This window comes from Solea senegalensis, linkage group LG9 (assembly GCF_019176455.1).
Source record: "Solea senegalensis isolate Sse05_10M linkage group LG9, IFAPA_SoseM_1, whole genome shotgun sequence".
NCBI lineage: Eukaryota > Metazoa > Chordata > Actinopteri > Pleuronectiformes > Soleidae > Solea > Solea senegalensis.
Window position 1 is genome coordinate 13,447,274 of NC_058029.1, and position 21,518 is coordinate 13,468,791.

Below are 21,518 nucleotides of genomic sequence, written 5' to 3' on the forward strand. Positions count from 1 at the left end.
GAACAGTCACAACACTCTGTGATGTCTGACAGCAGGAAAGTGATATTCATGTGCTGTGCTTCCAAACTGTAAGACATACTTGTATCATTAGAGGACACATTCTCATCTACTCTTGGACACAATGGATATTTAATTTTAAAAAAAATCAATTTTTTTTATTCCGTTGTATTTTATTCTATTTAATGCGTTGTGTCTGTCGCCTCAGCAAGGCATTGATTTGAGGACAATGTGATAAAATGGAGAAAGTATCAATCACAGTCAGGGGCTAATCAGTGCTGTTTTCTTGCTACATGTAAACATATTTTTTTATTTCATTTGTTTAGGGGCTCCACATGACTGGCGTGGTGTAATCTGACTGGTGTTTTTTGTCTGTTTTCAACACATTCTGTCACACAATGCAGATTGTGTGACCCCACCAGTTAAAGTTGTATTCATTGACTACTTTATTAGGTGCACACCAAATTAAGTATCTTCTGCTGCAAGGTTCAATGTGTTGTGCAATCTGAGATGATCTTCTGCATGTTGCAAATTGCTCTTTCCTTTCTATCATTTTAAACCTCTGGCCATGCTCCTCTGACGTCTGGGATCAATATGACACTTTTGCCGAGAGATCTGCTGCTCACTGGATATTTTCTTTTTTTATATACAGTATATATTCTCTGTACACACTGGAGATGAAACTAGTTGATCAACTGTTGAAAACAGCTATCATATACAAAGATCAGCCCATCTGACACATTCGAGGCCAGTTGAATCACCTTTTGAACTTCAGCAGTTCGTCTTCACCATGTCTGCATATCTAAATGCCTTATGCTGCTCCTAATGTAGTGGTCGTGTATATCCTCGGTTCAGTTTCTTTGGGGAATGTTCTGGTAAGTTGTTTAATTTCTTAAAGAAAAGATGTCTACACATTGCAACCACATCCTCTCCACACAGGCAGGCAGCTCATTTCACAGTAACTAGTAATATTCTCTGTTCTCTCAAAGATAAATGGTACAAATAAAGTTACAAAGTGTACAGATAACATCTGTTTTTTAACACTGTATGTGTGTAACACTGTATGTGTGTGTGGGGAGCTATGATAGCAAGCACAAAGCTGATGAGGGCCCTGGTAGAGTCTGGTTGATTGATGGATCAACGTGGAGGCATCTCTGGAGATAAACTGCAAAAGACGGAGACAGGGGAAAAGAGAAGGGGGGTAAAGAAGAGAACAGTCCCTCAGCATGAAATAAAAATAAAACACATTGTAACACACAGACATGGGGAGCTTTAGGGCAGTAAAGGAAAGACAAGTAGCACTATGTGATCCAGACCACAAAGAACAGGATGCTCCACAACTGTGATTGTCTCTTGTTAAGTCAAAACCACTTTAATTTACAAATAGGCCTGACAGGGGATGAGCAAGTAGGCGCAGTGCATCACAACGGCAACAATGATTCAGAAGGTTCAGTACATTGGTTAAGTGAGATCAGATGAATCATTGCCTGAAACTACATGTGCAGCCAGTAATAGTTTAGGGGACCTATCCAGCTCTGTGTATTCATTCTGGAACTCCTTACTCAACGCAAATGGGCTGTTGCACAGTCCCTCAGATGAGCTTTTGCCTGAAACATGCTTAGATCTCATCACAATCCCACTTTCCTCTGATTTGGCCAAACACCTGGGAGTCTGCTTAATTCTCTTACCAGCGTTAGCACCAAACCACATTTTTAATTCATGTACAATGATGTCTCTATACATTCCTTATGAATATTAGTTTAAGAAAATCCACTAAAGTCAACTGAAGTTGAAAAAAAATCAGCTGTCAAGAAATCCATATACCTGTATCACTTGTCCTGTGACAGACAAAAGCTAACATTTCTCGTCAAATGTTATTCTGCTGTCACCACTGTATGGCAAACCTGCTCCATCAGCCATGTGTATGCTGGACTATATTGATGCCTAAAATAATCCAAAATGGGATTTTGGGAGAATAATCTGCACTTGGAATTCAGAGCAGATAAAAAAAAAAATAGAAATACAGAAATAGATTTTTTACGACATTTACATAAATAATAAATAAATATTGACATCCAACAAATTAATAGACAGAAAGCATTATAGTGAAGTGATCCTGTTATTGTTTCATTATTTAAGTTTTGGACTATTCCTCATGCTGCTAATGAATGAAGACCAGTGTTAATTACGGTGTGTGTGTGTGTGTGTGTGTGTGTGTGTGTTTACAGTAAGGGAGAAGCAGGCAGGAAGGGACACTCTCCTGTTGGCATTGTTGTTGTTGTTCCGGGTCATGAAGTGTGCTAAGAAAAGATCAGTCACTGAGGCACAGATTGTGTGAGATGTACAGCATGGCTACAGTCAACAAAGCAAGTTTCAATAGGTAGAACTTTATCTAACTAAAAATCAAATGTGCCACTTAATCAGGCTGGGTTTGTGACAGTGTGTTACTAAACTAAAAATAAAAAAGGTGGAGGCATGAACAGGAAATCCTTTACAACTGAAATAGGAACACCACCATGTTCATGAAGAAATAAACAACAACGATATCAAAACATTTTCCACCTGCCATTTGAAATCAAGCAATCTCAGTGGCTATCTGGTACAGCATGTTCTCTGAAATCAAACCCAGCTGAATCTTGCTGCTAATGGTTTTACTTGGACTAAGAAATGCAGCTGGTGAAGTTACATGATGCAGAGCTTTTTGCCCAAGGTCACAGTACTAAACACTTCCTACGCTCATTTTCATGCAGATGATCGGTGCCCATCAAAGGAAAATGCTTTCTTTTCTCCATCCAGAGATTTGACATGGTCATTTTGTCTTCCTCTTCACACACGCACGCACACACTCACACAGATTCCTTTGTATCCTCTACTTCTCATTGTCCTCTTTCTTTTTATCTCTTCTATATTAATATGAATCTGTGATGACAGTCACATAGACGGGTCCAGGAAATGTACATTATGGTCACACGTCCTACCGCTTGTATGGCACTGTACACAATGCACAAACCAGCAGCACTTAAATAACAATAACAAAAAATGTACACATTGAATCCTTGCTTGCATGTTCTCCCTTTGTGTGGGCTCCCTCCTACTGTAGAGTCCAAATAGATTGGGGTTAGGTCCATAGACCTTTAAATAAGCCATGTGTGAATTTTAGGTTGTAGTATGTCTATACCCTGCAGCTTGTCAAATGTGAGACAAGATATTAGATGTATGGACAATGCAGAAGTGAAGACCAGCAGGAACACCAAACATGTTCAGATCAGACCATGCTCTGCCATGTGGCACATTATTTGCTGTGTCTTTTGCTGTGTTCAAGTGAAGCATGAGATCATGACATGCTCTCTGTCAGAATTGACAGATGTGGAGCTTCATATTTAAAATGGATCCAGGCATTTACTTACTTAAAGTATATTTCATTTACATTTATTTTGATTTTCAAAGGAGTGAGCAGTCTCCTTGTGTGGATGTTAGGGTTAGGGTTAGGTTTCAAATGGATGCCTCTCCTGAACTTCACAGCGTGTGTTCCAGTGTTACTCAAAAGACTGGACTGGATACTAAAACAGGCCCAATACGAACACTGAGGCGTGACACTCTCCTCAAGACAGCACTTATCTAGCTAAATCTAACTAACTTAACATAGTATTTAGGTATTGGCTGATTAATAACCTACTAAATTAAATTTTTACCAACACATTAACCAAGTCAGTTTATTTGCCTCTAACATAACAGCTTATACTGTCTGTTGTATACAACACCATCATGTTGCTGTTTCATATTCTACATTTTACAGAATTTTACTGTTTAACATCACAGATGTGTGGCATGAGAAGGTGTGGCACCAGTAATTATAGCGTGGGAGCACAATAATCACACACACACCCATAGTGACTACTAGCAAAGAGTTAAGTATTCCATCTCCATCCTTCATCCTCATCCCCCCTTCCTTCCTACTTTCTCATTGCCCTTCTCAGTGTGGAGTGCATTGTTGTACTGAGCTCATGCAGTGCCAAGGACCAACCAGCCCCCCTTGTAAAACCCCATGTCCAATTTTAATTCTCGAGCTTCTAACACCATTCGCCCTATCTAATTAAATCTCCACTCAGTGGGTCCTGGGCACTGGAAACTGCTTTGTGAGGTCCCCAGACAAGCAAAACAAATGGAGACCCCAGCAGGCAGAGATTAGAAGCAGACCCCTCCATGTGGCTTTTGTATATATAAAGAAAAAAACATGGGTGATAGGGAATAGGAAAAGTGAAGAAATTTAGGGTATAGGTATAGGAGAGTGTCTGAGGTGCATGTGGTGGCAGAGGCGGCTCAAGGCATAAGCAACTAAGCGGCTGCTTGAAGGGGCCCCCAGTAATGTGAGGAAAAAAAACATCTTAACATATTCAAGAAATCTAGATATCTTTAGATATATTAACATATCTAAACAGTGTTGAGTGTATGTTTTTTGGTTTTATTTTGATTGCTCATTTAGTGCACATTTGTTTAAAAACACAAAGTCATTAAACTCTCCACAGTTTGTGCTTCACTTCAAATATGAAGTTCAAGTGAATACTCTGCCACATTAGTGATTTTAAATGTAATGTTTGGTGTAAATAACACAAGTTATGCAATATATAGTGTTAGATTTCTCAGAGGTGGTGGTAGGGGGGCCCCCCGAATCAAATTCAGCATGTGGCCTCATAAAGGCTTGTGTCGGCCCTGTGTGGTGGACATAGAAATGAGTTTGAAAGAGAAGGAAACTTGGAGATGATGCATACAGGAGGGCAAGAGGGATATATGTGGATGCATTTGAGAAAGAAAGAAAGAAAGAAAGAAAGAAAGAAAGAAAGAAAGAAAGAAAGAAAACATTAATCTCAGCTGTGTAAATATGTCGACGGGTTAAATGAACCGCAAGCTGAGTACCCAGCATAAGGGCATCAGCTAAGTAAACAAATAAACACAGACACTCTAACCTCATAACCCATAACACACACACACACACTCACAAATTTGTACTTAAATGAACTGAGTGACACCAGTGATTACACCAGCACTTGAATGGAAAATAGTGTACATGGACATGCCTGCTTTCTCTCTCTCTCTCTCTCTCTCTCTCGCTCTGTCTCATAATCAGATCAGGCATAATAGTGGTTTCTGTGGTTTTGTTTGTCTCAGCCCATTACCTGTCTAAACACCAGCTCTCTCTAAGAACTACTAAGAACTAGAACATCTATCATTCAGAAAACATCAATTGCAAATCAATCATTTTGTTAGTTTGTTTCTTCCAAAAATAAAATCCCAAATAATTTGGGTAATCGTTTTGAACTTAATTTTTCAACGACTGGAAACGGGGAACCTGGGTGTTTGTGTTTACATCTCTAAGTGACATTTGTGCTCTTTGTGAGTAATTAATCAGTGTTTTCTGATAGTGGCAGAAAAACATGTTTTGATCATGTGAAGCCTAACAACCGTTATGCTAGGCTTATGCAAGCATTCCCCAGAGGAAGCTCATAGATAAAGAACAGGATAATATAGAAGAAACCATACTTTAACGTTCATGTTTGCCTTATTTTAAAAAACAAATTAATAAATTGCACTTTCTCAAATGACTTTGTTGGTCCCTACAAAAGCTTAACACATTTCCTCATCTTTCCTGGACATTATGGTTTCCATGAATCCATTTTTAATAGCCAATTAGAATGTACAAATGTGCAAATGATGTCATACAAAGATTGAATTGATTTTAGCAGGGTTTACAACTGAACCTCAGCAGACATAAAATAAAAAAAAAAACAGGAAGGAAATAAATTAAACTTATTAGCTGGAGAATAATTAAACTAACATGAAATGAGGATATCCTGTTATAGTGGCAAGCACAGTGTTCCTGAACTTTATTGTGTGACTAAGTTGTTGTCCTCTAGCCAAGATGGGGGAAAAAAACAAATCCACAGAATAAAACTTTCCAAATGGTGAGAAAGAAATGCAGAAAAGCACATGTTTGCTGTTTTTGATTATTATTTTTGGTGACTCCCAGTGCCAAGTCTGGTTAGTTTCACCCAGCTGGTCACTTTTTCTTCACTTTTTTCCCCCCTTTTTTCATGTGTGTCTTACATTGAGTCTTGGTTTAAGCTGCACACCTTCAGCTCTCTAACCACTTTGTTCTCAAAGTAAAGAACACACACAGATCAATGGTGAACCAGAGGGATGGGGAAGGTCTTGGCTGGTCATCGTGAGCCACATCTACCATCTTCCTCTGCTGTTATAAGACAGCATCATTTGTTACATGTGCCTCCTTTGTTCAGCAAATGTGTCTGCTGTGAAAGCAATGCTTTCAACCTCCTTGAAACAGCGATAATAGACGTGATTTGTGTGTTGGAGAGGCAGATGAGAGGACAGTGATTGCCGTACTTTTAGCAGTATTGCCCTCTACTGGTAAAAAGGGAAAGATTTTGGTTTCATGTGTGATAGGATGGACCGCTCACCACAGCTATCTGACAATATGTTGAATGATGAAAGAAATGAGGATAAACTGTATTTCTGCATAATTGGCCTCCATTATGTTTTGGGTTTTTTTTTTGCCTTGTACTACACAAATTAAAATTCAAACTGGGGTGTGGAGGGCAAGTCAAATATCAGGCGAATGTATTTTCAATTTCAAATAAAAACAACCCAATGACATATAATTGCTTTGTCTTAATTTAATTCCTGCTGAGCATCTCCAGAGTATGGACTCACACTGAAACTGAACTTCAGCTGAGCGGCCATCGAGGGCATGTGCACACACATGCATGCGCACACACATGCATGCGCACACACACGCGTTTGTGCAGCTATTCTCTTTAGGACACTGCACTGACATTTGGACATCCTAACTAAAACCTTATCCTTAACCTTAACCATAACCAGTCAATGCTGAACCCTAATCTTAACCTAAATACAAAGCTTAGGCCAAGACTTAACCAGTTCCTCAAAAATGAGGTTCTGCCTCATTAGGACCAGGACTCCATAAGGACTACTTGTCCTCACATACACATACTCAGGGGGGCATACTAGATCAATCCCCTACTGCCCAATTAGGGCTGACAGTAGGATTAAGGAAGGCTGACTCCCCGGGTCATGTGAACTCTGTTGTCTGATACAGTTTCTCTCTGGAGACACACACAGGACTGATAGCACACAGGAAAGGGTGTGTGTGTGTGTGTGTGTGTGTGTGTAAGGGGAGTGCAGTGAGAATCATTTGTTCTCTCCATGACATGTGCGAGAACTGGACAGAATATGTGTGTGCAACTGTGGGGACACACTTGTTCATACATGAGCACTGGTGCATGCAGAAAACCTGCACGTGGTACCGATGCTGCTAATTCTTGTGGGCCCCTTCAGGTGTGTCAAATGACCACATAATCTATACAGTCTATCATTATCAGTCTCTATCATTTGAAGCACCACGCATGGATACAGCATATATGTTCTCATATTAGAGGTTTTACCATTGGCAGATGCTGAACTGCAGAAATCAGAGCAGCCAAACTGTACCCAAAATAGCTTAAATTAAAGATATAATACATAACATTTCTGCAACAATTCTTTTTTGACTACTGCGCTTCCAACTCTTCATGGACCATGGACCATTTCATCTGTTGTCTTTTAAGACTTTGTCTGCTTTGTAGAGCTGCAACTGTTTAACATGGGGTTTACCTTTGACAACAAATAAATACCATAAATAATAAACTTAATTAAATGAAGTAAAACTTAAAACTCTAAATTGTCCACTTTACAATGGCTGTAAAATGCCAGGATTCTTAAGTGTGAAGCCATGGATCTGCTAGTCCTGCAAATATCTCATGGTAAAGGCCTTGACAAAAGTGAATGGAAATGGAACAGCGTATGCTGGACATGCTGCTCAGTTAGCATTTTGTGCCTGCACTATATACTAATTAAATACTAAAAATATAATCTTTGAATGAAAAAAATAACATAAAGTTACATAAATAGGTAGTTGTTGACTGATTCAATAACAATCAACCAACGATTACTCGATCTACCTCTACTTTTTACACGTATGTCTATGTACTTGAGTTCTACTCAAAATAAAAAACTGTAATTTTATATATGTAATAAACTTGAGTGGTGGTTGTGCCTGTAGTCTTCCTTCAACCACAGAAGTATCCATGTTCCCTCAGTCACATACCGTCCATATTTCATTACCATGTTGGTCAGTTATTCATTATCTAATTCCTGGTCAGCAACCAAGACCTTTTCTCTTTTCCAAATTGCCTTAGTCCGCAGGCAGAAGATAATCTGCCTCAGTGTTATTTTGTTTTCCACAACTGTAAGAGGAGAGGGAAAGAAAGTCAACGTGGTTACTCAACTGTGTGACAGGATATAATGTATTACCCCAGTTAAGTGGCAAAAATTGCTTACGAACAGCTATTAAGTAATAGTGGAATCCAAACATATGAGGGCAGACAGGGCTTCCTGTAGATACACAAACCTGATAATGTCTTTCAGTGTGTTATCGTGCATGCACACATACACATGTACACATCACTTTGTGTCAAGACACAAAAGAATATAGGTGTTTGTTGCAGTTTTTGTCCGTTCAGTTTTGCGTTAGAAGCATACAATGAATTATAGTATCTCCAGCCTTCGAGTGCGGACCACGTCAACCTGCACATCAGCCCCCAGACAGAGTTCTTACCATGTCAGACTGAGCTGTTCGAGAGAAGGCCAGGTGCAAAAGTGAAAAAGCTGAGGGCATTCAATCAAACAACTTTCATCAAAGATGAAAGCATTTACTGCACTGATGGTCACAGATAAGAGAGGCAGTAAATATTGGATGTCAGGTTTAGGCTTAAGAGCTGATGGAGGACGTGGTTTTTATCTGAATGACTTGTAGCAGGTCGTATATAAAACTACATAAGAAGAGTACATTTTCCAACGAAATAAAGCATTCATTTAACTTCAAAAAACACTTCTGAATCAAATCAATCACATGTTTAAACGTGGGCATCAGCATGCTTGTGAATGTATATGTGTATGTGTTCCACTGATGTGCTGCGGTACGTCAATTTACTTCAGTCTCCTGGCATCTGTGCCTACAACAACACACCACCCTTCTAAGGCTGCACGTTCGTGTAAGAGTGTTTACATGTGTGTGCTGTGAATGTGAGAAGGAATCTGTGCCTTTGTGTCTTTTGTATGTGTGTATAGTCATACCGTATGTCTGGGAAATTATTTGACTCCGGGAATCACCCGAGACGCCATTACAATCAGCTACAGAACGGGCACGAACACCGTACACTTTCTCAGACGCTTTAACATATGTAAAATCATGTTTCTTAGAGGGCTTGAAACTCCTCATGTGAAACAATCCCAGAGCTCACAGAGAGCTCGGCCAGCACCAGAGTTGGACAGCGGCTCAGCATAATCGAACATGAAAAAGGCCTCCACTTGCTAAGCACTTCCTTGGCCCTGACAGTCCGCTAATGAGGGTATTGATTGCAGTAACACATGCTGGTGAAGGATCAATGGGCCGGGTGCTGCACAGTGACATGTGTTAACAATGCTGCGTGATTAAATCAAGGCTGGGAAACACAATAGCTCTGTCTGCCTAATCACTCTGGAGGAAGATTCAACCAAAAAGTTATAGGGTGGTGTAATGCTCAAAAAAAAAAGAAAAACTAAATACATCTGACACACTATCAATCTTGTAAAGGTACAAAACCAGTTCTGTAACTGTAACAAGAATCCACTGCCTTGCACATGCAATTTGTCTTGGCTGTTGTAGGTCTCAAGCATGACTGGTGCAAAGGCCCTATTGTATCCATGTCATCATCATCTTTGAGGGCCTTGACATGAAAAAAAAACCTCACCAAACTTGGTGTGCACATCAGGACCACATTGTAGAGTGACATGGTGACATTTTGCAGGAATTATAAAACACATATTCAAATTTTAAGCTCACACTAGCCATGCAGCAGGCTTCAGCCCAGGCAGTTTTATTTAATTGAATTTAAATAACAATCATGATTCTTTTCCTGCAAGTTCAAGTTTAGGCAGTTTTTTTGTCTGTTTGCTGTCCATGTCATTTTGAATCTGCTCGCCCTGTCTGTTCAGATGTTTCAACACCACAACTCTCTATCTCAATAAAAAAGACACACATTAAGCAAAACAAGTTGATTACACCACTGTCTCGTCTCGCCTTTTAATTTTTCATTGACCTTGAAGCTGATTATATGAAATGGATGTAGAAATCTCCCTGTGTCCCAAACACACACACAACCACAGACTGGCCAAATCTGATACTAACTTGGCAACATTATAAATGCAAGATATTTCTCAAATGAATCATTAGAACCTGAAAATGCAGACAGGTTCTCCCTCTCTCGCGCGTGCTTTCTCTCTCCCTCTCTCTCTACCCCACCTCTCTCTCTCACACACACACACATGCGCACACACACACACACACACACACAGCAAATGTCTCGAGTACCTCTGAACCTCATCCAAGAAACTTTTCAAAACTCTGTTAATGATTTCAATAGAAAGAAAAAACAAACAAAGGTTTTTCTTGTGTGCCTGCATGATAGCCTTCTGGGTGCAATTTAAAGCTATTAATACTTCATTTTCATAATTGTGGGGTCATCTCTGGGGTGTCTGGATATTTCCCCAGCAGCTGACTGCACAGCAGAGTTTAGTCTGGCGTGGGAGATAATCAAAGCTCTGAATCTGGTTAGAGTTACACTGTCAAATCAAAGGTGATTTTTTTTTGGCTCTCGTTATATTAATGTATACAATGAAGACTGGCAGGTGAGAGAGTGTCAAGAATAATTATAATCCTCAGAGAAAAACCCACTGTGTTAAGAGAGCACAATATACTCTCACTGTGTCAGAAAAATGGGACTTTTATTCAAATTGAATTACCAACAATGAAGGGGAAAAAAATAATGTAAATAAAAGCATTAAAACATATGACTAAATCAGGCAGTTGGAATTATTAAAGGGATACTTTCTTTTTTTTCTGAGGTTAAAGCATGTGATTTTTCCTCAATGATCTGAACTTTTTTTGTCTTTCTTTTTTGTTTGTTTGTTTCCTACTTGCTAAAAACAACATCCAATCAAGGTAAAGTATACAAATCCAGAATGAGTTCGGCCATCTTAGCACAGTGCTGGTTTCCATTAAGATGTCTGTTGTGAGAGAGTAAACAAGCAAACAGGCCTCCGTAAACTCTCATTAACCTGAGAGTGACTGATGACCCGCAGAGAGAATTATGGCTGAAGGCGCAGAACCCTGAGAAATAGACAGACCCTCATTTCCCAAAACTCATCCATTTACTACTCAGCACTTCTCCACTGGTTGTCAACATGGGATTGTTAGGTTTAGGGTGTTGAGGTCTAGAAGATCATCTGTCTGTCCACCACCGTCAGTCTCAAGTCCTCGAGACGGAGGGAAGGCAGCCTGGCAGTTTCACGGCTTCCTATCAGAATGCACACAAGTGTTTTTGTGTTCAATCAACCATCAAACGTGACCAAGGCCATGCCAGTGCAGAAGCAAAACAACACATCAAGCCCAAAGCCACTGCAACCACCCTGAAAGCTCTGCACACATAAACACACGACAGGCAGCAGCAGCAGGACCCACAAGTACACACTGCTACTACACTGTGACATGTGCTCATCTGTAAAAGTCGGCACCTTTTCACTCAATGGAGCCTTGGCTGTTTAGTGTCTTTAGCATGGATCCATGCTCCTGGTCAGTTAAGCCCTGGAATTTATCCTAAAGTTTTCATTAGCCTCATTTTAATGACAATTATTTTTATTTGCACATTAAAAACCCCAAAATAAAACTGTTTCAATGCTTGTGGGAGCTGGGAGTGCAATGGATACAGATTCATCGAATAAAGGCTGATGTTTAGAAATCACGACTGAAAAATCATTCCAGCATCCACATTTCACTGCACAGGAAAAATGATAGACAAGAGGAGTTACTGGAGGAAACCACAACATTGCTCGAGTTATTGCAACAACCAAATATTACGACAAAACAGATGGGAAGCGGCAATAAAATGCATCCATGTATCAATAGCTGCTGGCGCTCGTTATTTATGTCATCAAGTTGCCCCTTCTTACCCTTTTTCAACGGAAGTTTAAATTTTTTGCCACCTACTGCTAATCTCAGTGAACCAGCATTCATTTTATAACCACCAACTAACATTACTGGCTCCCAGTCATGTGTTAATGTAATTTAACCATTCAAAACAAATACAACAATAAATGTGAGATTGCAGAGACTTCCAGTTGTCTCTTGTGGGTTATGTTCCTTTGAGCTATGAAGTAGTAAGTCAACATTTTAGCTGCTCAAAACAAAGGATTAGTCAAACTCTTGTGAAATGATCACGATTAAAGGCTTTACATGGTTAATTTGGTATTAAGGATAGTTTCAAGAGACTAAAATAAAATATAATGAATAAAATAATACAGATACAGTAAATACACAAAATGCCAATGACCTCTGAGAAGGCCATGAATGGAAACAGTCAACCTTTATGAAATTCCTTCTCAAACTCAGTGGGCCAGAAGTTACAGTAGCATTGGGACCATAAATGTCCGATTCATAGAAGTGAAAAATGTTTTGCAGGACAAGCACCTGTTTACTACTATCATTAGTCTGCAATCCAAACAGGAGGCTTTAGGTTAAGTGCATCTGGCATGGCTTAATGTAGCACGCAAACTACTGCATTGGCAAGTAACCATAAAACCGCACATGTAGTAGTTAATATCCACCTCACTCTGTGTCATTAAAAACTGATTAAGGACTTCAAACGGCCTCCATTACAGAAGTGGTCTTCTACTTTTGGTTTGGGAAAAAACAGTAAGGTCTCTATAAACCGCTCTGGTTTGGACTGCTGTGGTCCTGATTGGTGTTCTACAGTATTAATGTGGTCAAAGTTAGTCATTATATTTGCAGTTTTATGACTGTGGCTCTGTGTATTTACATGCACAGTATATGACTTTAATGTGTTCTTATCCTTGAGTATAAGCATATAGAGACAATGGTTACAGGACAGACACATGTATGAAAATGTGTCCATGCACTGTTTTATATTACACTGTCAGGTTGTTCTAATCCTCCAAGAACAGGGTTGTATCAGGGACAGACATGGATACACTGAATCTAAACAATTCAAAACTGCGTTGCGTGTTGTCTTTAAAAGAAATCCTCATGTCAATCTTTGTATCTACAACACAAAGACAGACAAAGGAGGAAAAAGCCGGATTTGATTCATGGTCGCTTTCTTAGATCAGTGCAAATTCTATCTCACACAACCTCAGATGGAAGGGAACTCAAGATAGACGTGCACCTGAAAATAAACTAAAACAGACTCCGCTCTAAAAGTTGCTGCATTTTTCCTGTGGTACAAGTGAAAGGGGGGAAAAAAACAAAAAACACATTCAGCATATGCTAGGTACCACTTCTATTCTTTCACATCATCTTCCAAAAAACATGAGGTATTTGAAACATCTGCAAAGCATTTGCAGAATTAAAAATAAATTAATAAATAATAATGGGAGTCTGGTGCTCTGCCAGGACTTTTCAGTCCAGTTTAATAGCACATGGCTTCATGGTTTGTATTCATTTGCCCTGGGCTTTGGCATTTGGCAGCAGGCTGAAATGAGAGAGACTAGCCCAGGGCAAAATACATCATATTTACTAATAAAAATACATATTGGAACCACAGAATTTTGCTCCCTCACTCTTTCCATCCTCAATTACTGGGCTGGAAGTGCAAATGTGTTCGTGTTTGGTAGGTTAATTTAAGCGTGAATATAATGTTCCAGCGATGCATACCAGCAGCAGGGGATGATCAGAAGCTTGATAAAGCATCAGTGCTTTTACAGAAATGCAATTCAAGCATAAAAATGCAAACGTTCACCACTGCTGAGATAAACTGATACAAACACTTGGTCCATCCACAGCTTGTATTTATTTAATAATTGTAGAATGTATATCTCTACATACAATTAAAACAATATCTATCTATTGTAGTGTGAAAAGAAATTTAAAACATTCAGTATGTGAGAGTTTCTATTTTATTTAGCTTTTTATGCGAAAGCAACTTTTATGAGCGGGCAGATTAAAGGCACCTGCCCTTTAACAAATGTCACTAATGGACCACAGATGTTATCATACACCATATTCCTGATGGAAGGTTACGGAAATGTTCAAAAATGTTTTCCTACTTTGTCAACAGCTGCTATTTGTGATTTATCTGCAACATAAATCAATTTGTGATTCAAAGCTCTAACGGTAAACTGTGATCCTAAAAATGACAAATTAAAACAAGATGAAAAATACTGAAAAGTGGTCAAATTGTATGTGTTTGGACAAACCAAGGAAGCTATTTTAAAGTCATTTTGTAGATAACCACTATGAAAAAGGGGGTATTTTGATAATTAGCAAATCATTTGCTGGCCTCAACACATATTTCTACTTTCTGCTTCGCAGTGACGTTGGCTTAAGGCTCTGAAATGCGATCAAAGGTTCTTCATACACCATTAACCAGGAAGTGCTTCCATAACAGCTTGAGTCTGTTGCCACTTTTGACACCCTTCCCTGAATTCAGCTGGAGGTTTGCATCCATCCAGTTCGAAAACTCCTTTTATGAAGGCAACATGAGCCATCAGTGTGTCCATCAGTGTATAAATGAAAATGTAGTATTATTACTTTTTTGTTTCTTTGTTTCACATAAAACATGTAGGACATATAATACTGTGTAATACTGCATTGCTACAATTTTACAATGCAATAGGTGTGTTATTTAACTCAGTGTATTTCCCCTTCCTCTCCTATACTCTTGTTCTCAGGTGTTATGATTCCTCAGTTTTGACTTAAGTCAACTTTAATGGTTTACAGTCCATTGAGAGAAGCCTGACTGAGTGTTTCTGGATGTCATTTGAATCAAAGAGGGGACGACCTGAGGGCACCACACACATACATGCAGGTTTATTAAATTTTTTTCCAACTCATGAGGACGTTACGTTGACTTAAATTGATTTCCTAAATCAGGTAGACTTAATAGAAACCTTAAGCATAACTACTGGCCTAACTTTAACCTTAACCTTAACCTAATCATACAACATGTCTTTACCTTAAAATTTAACAATCATCAGTACGGTAAGAGTGGAGGGTCAAAACAGCAGGGAACCCGGTTATGGAGACAATTTGCATGGCTTAATGTAGTCCCCATAATGTGACTGTCAAAACAGATTTAAGTCCCCACAACATGAGTAATACCTGGAACACACACACGCTCATATACTTATAAAAGAGGAAATTAAATGGTCCTTAGATTCTGACAGAGAATATGTGAAGGGGGGATTTTTCCTGGCTCTGCTGAATATCAATGCATCTGACTCTAAACACCGGTGCACATGTGCAGAGGAATCACTGTTGGTCACTGCAACAGAAGCTCTTTTGCTGTTGGTGGGAGAAGACACTTTTAAATGTCCATTCTGTCCCATTTACAGAGAGTATACATGATGCCATAGCAATAATATCTTCATCAAAATATGTTGCATTAATCTATCTTTTTTATTTTATCATCACATTTTCTCTCAGATCACTTTGCAATTACATTTCAGGTTCATTTAAAAATGTAACATGAATATGTGGCTTTTTCTTATCTTCTCATTTATAAACTGGTGTTTCATTAATCTTATCGCACAAAGCCTGCAGCATCAGAGAGTCAGTTCCACCCCCTGCTGAGCGTATGTGTTTCTTTAGAGGGCAGACGTAGGTTATTGCAGATATCACAAAAACTGATTTGTCATGGATTCAGACACAGCAGGGGGTCAGACAGCGAGTGAGGCTTTCACTGATTTTGCTTGACGAGTGTGAAAAATCATTTCTGTAGATTTCTTATCTATTCGGTAACATATATAATATCCAGAAAGACAGAGTCAGACTTGTTGAGGTAACTCTCACAATTCCTTAAAGTTATCATAATATTAGTATTTTGAGTTAAACGTACAAATATATACTATGTATATATGTGCACTACCAAATAGGCACATATGACATGTTTTATAAATCACTTCAATTCAGGTAATCGGTAGTTGAGTAGAGTGTTGAATTGCAAAAAATGTTGTTAGGTCTTGTAAACTTTAGGAAACAAGATCCAAGAGATGCGTGAGAAGAGGTTTGCTCAAAGAGAAGGAGAACAAGCAAGGGAGTTTGTTTGCATTCCCACATAGTGTTTAGATCTTTGGTGTGCCATGCAGTGCAGCCCTGCTCTCTGCAACTGAACTCTCGGATTCAGGAGTCTATGAAGTGAAACCATTAGACGTGACAAGAAGTGGAACAAGGACATTTCATTCACAAAATTCAACTCAGTTTACTGTTCTGTGCAACAAATGTATTTGTTGCACAGAATCTAATCCCTAATCCACTAGATTTGTATGAGCTTTAAGTTAATGTTTATGGCAATTTATTTCAATTGTTTGCAGCAAGCAGACTTCACAGACAGGATAGATAAATGAAAGTGCTGAGTAGGCCTTGTCAAAAGGTTTTACATACAAAGGCTTTTGGTCTGGTCCCATTCAGTTGTGTATTGCTGTGTGTATATAAATATTGTGTGGCATTTGCGTGTTCTCACCACGTACTAATGCTAATACCAGTGCCCCACCTTTTCAACCCTATGTCATCTGAGATTGGCACAATGAATTAATGAAAAAAGAAAAAAGTAATAATAATAAAAAAAACTAAAATGTATATAAATATATACTGTATATAGTATTATATGTATATGTATACATATATATATGTATATACATATATATTATGTGCACACACACACACACTATATATATATATATGCATATACAGTACTGTGCAAATGTTTCAGGCACTACCAGCTCTGTAGTTTTTTCTGTCTGTCAAATTCTGTGATCATTGGAATTTGGAATGAAGCGATGCAACTTAAAGCTGGTCTTATATACAGTATTAGCGAGCTGTCAATGAGTTTAACTCATGCAACATGTGCATGTAATGCTCAAGCATGTCTTGAATAAACCTGGTGTAATAGACGTTTTTTAACGCAGATATTTCTTTAAATGAAATAGTAGGACAAACACAGGATTTACCAGTAACATTAATTAAGGTTCCACTCCAGTATTAACAGAGCTGTGTTATGGTTCTAATGTAAGGGTAGATCACGCTAAATACTTGACACCTGTAGAGGATGTTTTGGGTTTTTTCATAATAATTATTATTTTTTTTTTTTTTAAACAACGAAAAAACTGCATAAATAATTTTCTGGATGTGCTCCAGTAAAGTGAAATAGAAATAATTATCTTCTATTGTCGTTATAGCATTGTTAAAACAACAAATCTAATGGTGGCCTAAGACTTCTGCACAGTACTGTATATATATAGATATATATATATATCTATATATATATATATATATAGATATATATATATAATCCAACAATAATTGGTGAACACTTCACAGTGTCCAAGCAAAACCAAGAATATTCCAAAATGAAATGACAACTGTTCTGTTTCCTCAGGTGAACCACATTTCACAAGAATAAATCCACCATAACTACCAGCCTACAACAACACAGCTGCAATAGCAAAAGTCGGCCAGCCCATTCCTGTGGTGTCAGGGTCCAGGGGTGTCGAGAGAGCTGACCCCCGACACACAGCAAATAAAACTGATTTACTGCTGCTTCACTGGCTGTGCCACACTTTATAAAACTGTCCTGGACAGAGTTATGACCCCAGGTAACACACACATTCACAGGCACATATAAACACATATGAACACACATACAGTACTTGAAGAGAGACACACACACACACATACACACACACATGCACACAAATGAGAAATTTGCTCAGCGTAGTCCCATCAACATGCAAGCAGATACATTACAGACACATGTAGACACTCACAAACAAACCTTATAAGGGAAAGAAAAGGATCTACATAAAACAACTATTGTGGACATTTTTAAGACCCAATGTATGACTTAAACACATGAGTGTGTGTGTGTGTGTTGTTCTTTCTGCTGATGAGAGTTTGATTTCTACTTCTACATAAATCCACGCTATTTCTAAGATTATTTTTTTCTTTCACAATTGAATGTGGAAACAGACGATTACATGCATGTTTACATGTGGTTGGGTTTTGGATGCTTGGCATTGCGATGCTGATGTGCAAGGTGGAGGTGGGAGAAAGTTGAGGAAGAGTAACTTGCAGCAAGATTAAGCACTTCTGTGCTTCAAGCCACTAATTTCGCAAGATAAACTGTTTTTTATCATTCAGTTCCACATTGCTGAGTGGGCGTGCACAGGCATAATAAAGTTAACACAAGTACTAATGATAAAATATTGAAAAAAAAGTTGATTAAAAAAGGAGACACATTGTTTTAATTAATTAAAAACAGCTCTGGTTTTTAGAAACATCAGGGCTGTACTTTGTTTTTAATAAAGTTAGGTACGTAATGTGTTGGTCTGAGTACTACATATTGTTGCTACCCACCAGGTGAAGCCTATTGTTTTTCATGTTGTTTGTATTTTAGCACATTCACTATCATTGAGCTTTGCAAACTGCTTCATTGCACAAGTTGCAATAGCATGTCATAAGGTCATAAAAATAGGCAAATCTTTAACAAAGTTTATAATATCACAAAATATTTTTTTTATTCAATGGGACCTAGCGGAAAGTGTCACACAGCATCAACCTCCTCAGAATACTTCCATACTGTCTATTGTAACAACGTTTTCCATCCTATAAAGTCCATGCAAATCATGGTGGCAGTTCATGGTGATGACGATGTAAAACTGTGTTCCATTCAGTGTTCTGTTAAGTATAAACAAACTATATGGTGGAGTAAGACGGAGGAGTTCATGGACATAACTGTTTACTAAGACTTTACTGAATGAAAGACAGCGTTTACATTGCTACAGCTCCTCACCACCTTCCTCTGTGTCCTTCTGTGTTCTGTGACAACATTGTTTAGTCTCACATGACCTAAACATGATAACCTTCCCTGACAAAGAGATCCTGCTGATCAGTGAACACTGATGACAAGTGATGAATCCACCTCCAACCAGCTCATGTACAGTAGGACACTGCAGATGTGTTCATTGTACTGCATCCGCAGTATGAGTGACAGATAAGAATTCAAAGTCAAGCATCTGAAAACGATTGGGTAACAATTCATGTTTTCATCATCATATTAACCAAATCACATATGCTTCATTACTAAACTATTGTTGCATAACACATCCCAAACACATGCATGTGGTGCAGCATGGATCTGGGCATTGCAACATCTGTGCTTTGCCGCTCCCATTTTCCTAAAGAGGAAAAGCAGAGGCATTGGCTCATGAGCTTACTTCTGCCACTCACTCCAACTCGGCTGCTTTATCCTTCCAACTCTCTGCTGTGGAGGATCACTGACACTAAGCAGATGTGCTGCGTTTTATCTTGTCATAACACGGAGCTACTGAAGGAAACCGTGGGTGAAAAGGTTAAATTTGAATTCGATTTTTAATTCAATTTGATGCAGCAAGTGAATTGTGCGTAACGGAAATATACACCAAGAGTGTTCTGGCAAAATGCCAGGGGCAATAATTGAAGGTAGTATTATCAAAGTAAGTAACATAAGTCATATGTTATCCTTTGTAAGTCACTCGTCTTGAAAAATCAAAGAATGTGTGTGAGGCCTGGCACTTCAATTATTCTATTATGGTAATTTCAGCAGTGGCTGATCATCGTGGAGAGACTAAGCAGAAGTGCTGCATCTTGTCATACTACAGGGTTACCAAAATCCACCCCTCAGAGGGCCTTGCCTGCCCGCTGCCCTCCTTTATGACCGAATCTAACAGTTTCCTGATTAACAGCAGCTGTCAGTGCAACAGGGGGATGACCAGACACATTATTAACTATTAGGAATTACTTGTGGGGGTCCTTGGAGAGACCTGGATGGCTATTAGTGGAAATCTAATCACATGTGTGTGTTTGTGTGTACTTCTGTTACCTCTTTAGGACCTTTTCTTATACTAAGACTGACCTTGTCAGGGGGAACCAAAGCCTGGTCCTAATGTGTCTGGTGGGACAGTCCAAATGAATGGAAGTCAATGCAGTGTTCTAACAAGAATAGTTGCACAAACCTGTATGCGTGTGCAGGCTTGTTAAATACTGTCACACACAAAATACAGACAGGCCGACTTTTGTATACATAGCTGTCACCGATCTCATTTCTAGACATTTATATACAACGCATGTGACAGTGTCTATCGCTGTCCCCATTCCAGCGATAGGATTGTCCAGTCCAGTCCAGCCAACCTCTGAGTGGTGTGGCTGGACTGGACTGGACAATCCTAGAGTGGGAGGAAGACTGTTCCCACTTTCTGTCACCCAGCGATGAGAGGTGATCCTGGGATTAGAGCTTTGTTAGTTCAAGCCAGGTCACTGCGGACAGACTGAAGCTGGCAGCGAGAGGGATAGGGGAAGAGAGAGATTAACGGAGGAGGCAAGAGGGGAGATAATTAGATAATAAAGAAGCTTCGGTGTCATTGTGATGGTTCAATTCAGGGGTGGTACCGACCCAGATTTCTTAGAATCCAGAGGTCTTGTGAAGTCTCGGGTCTCGCGATAAACAAAATTGCTTCACGGCCCAGCACAGCCCTTTGCCAGGTACTGGCTAGAAGATCGAGGCAATGATGGCGTTATTTTAGACGTTCATCATGGCAGAACCGACGAAAAAGCAGTTGTTGGAGGAAGAGGAAACAACTGTCCGACCAAGGGAGGGTTCAAATTTCAAAAGGACCAAAATTAATTCTCAGAATTATGCAGCAACCAATTTTGCTTGACACAGAATGATCTGGAATCTATTTTGCAGTTTGAGACTCATTGAGCTGAGTGACACTGACAATAGGGTAAATTAAGACGTGAATAACACAAGGCTGCGTGGGATCTCCTCTCTACACAGGTGCAGCACCTATTCTGTTTCAGATAGAGGACATTGTCATCCTCTCTGAGGGGTGGAGAGATGGAGGGATGGATGAAGCAACCAGAAGACAGGTCCCTTCAGCGCTGTTATGCTTTGACAATGGGTTACTTCTGCCTGGCTAAACAGTGGGTGTGTGTGTGGAGGGAGGGCTGGTTTTAGGAGTGTGTGAGTGCAAGAGCAAGGGAGGAAGAACAGTTATCACAAGTAGTACAGCCTTCTCACACACACACACACACACACTGGCTCTGACCTTGTACTGACCTCAGCCAGTATCTGGTTCACCTGTCCAGAGGGGATCTCCTCAACGATCAGGTCATCACTCTCTGTGTAGTCATTGTCTCTTTGTAGCTGCAGACCGGGCTGGAAATTAACCATTGTTAACCTTTATTTGTAAACAAATGGGATACAGTTAACACACGGATGGTGATGATGAATTTAACGTAACTTCACTGACAGACAACATTTGATATCACATCTTATTCCACCTAATGTGGGTAACACTCG

The 21,518-nt window shown here is 39.3% G+C and overlaps 1 protein-coding gene across 5 annotated transcripts in view; it reads right to left on the reverse strand.

Moving 5' to 3' along the window:
* Positions 1–265: 265 nt before the first annotated feature.
* Positions 266–21,518, reverse strand: part of trmt11 (tRNA methyltransferase 11 homolog) — a 43,210-nt gene continuing 21,957 nt past the window's right edge. Inside the window, exons 13-14 of one of the 5 annotated variants that reach the window (XM_044035149.1) lie at positions 21,276–21,374; positions 266–1,162 (exon numbers count right to left, since the gene is read on the reverse strand). In XM_044035149.1, the coding sequence (XP_043891084.1) occupies positions 905–1,162; positions 21,276–21,374 (357 nt within the window). In that variant the 3' untranslated portion in view covers positions 266–904. Of the gene's footprint in view, positions 1,163–10,970; positions 11,466–21,264; positions 21,375–21,518 lie in introns of those variants that run through there. The other 4 variants (XM_044035153.1, XM_044035151.1, XM_044035154.1 and 1 more) reach the window with 4 other exon arrangements.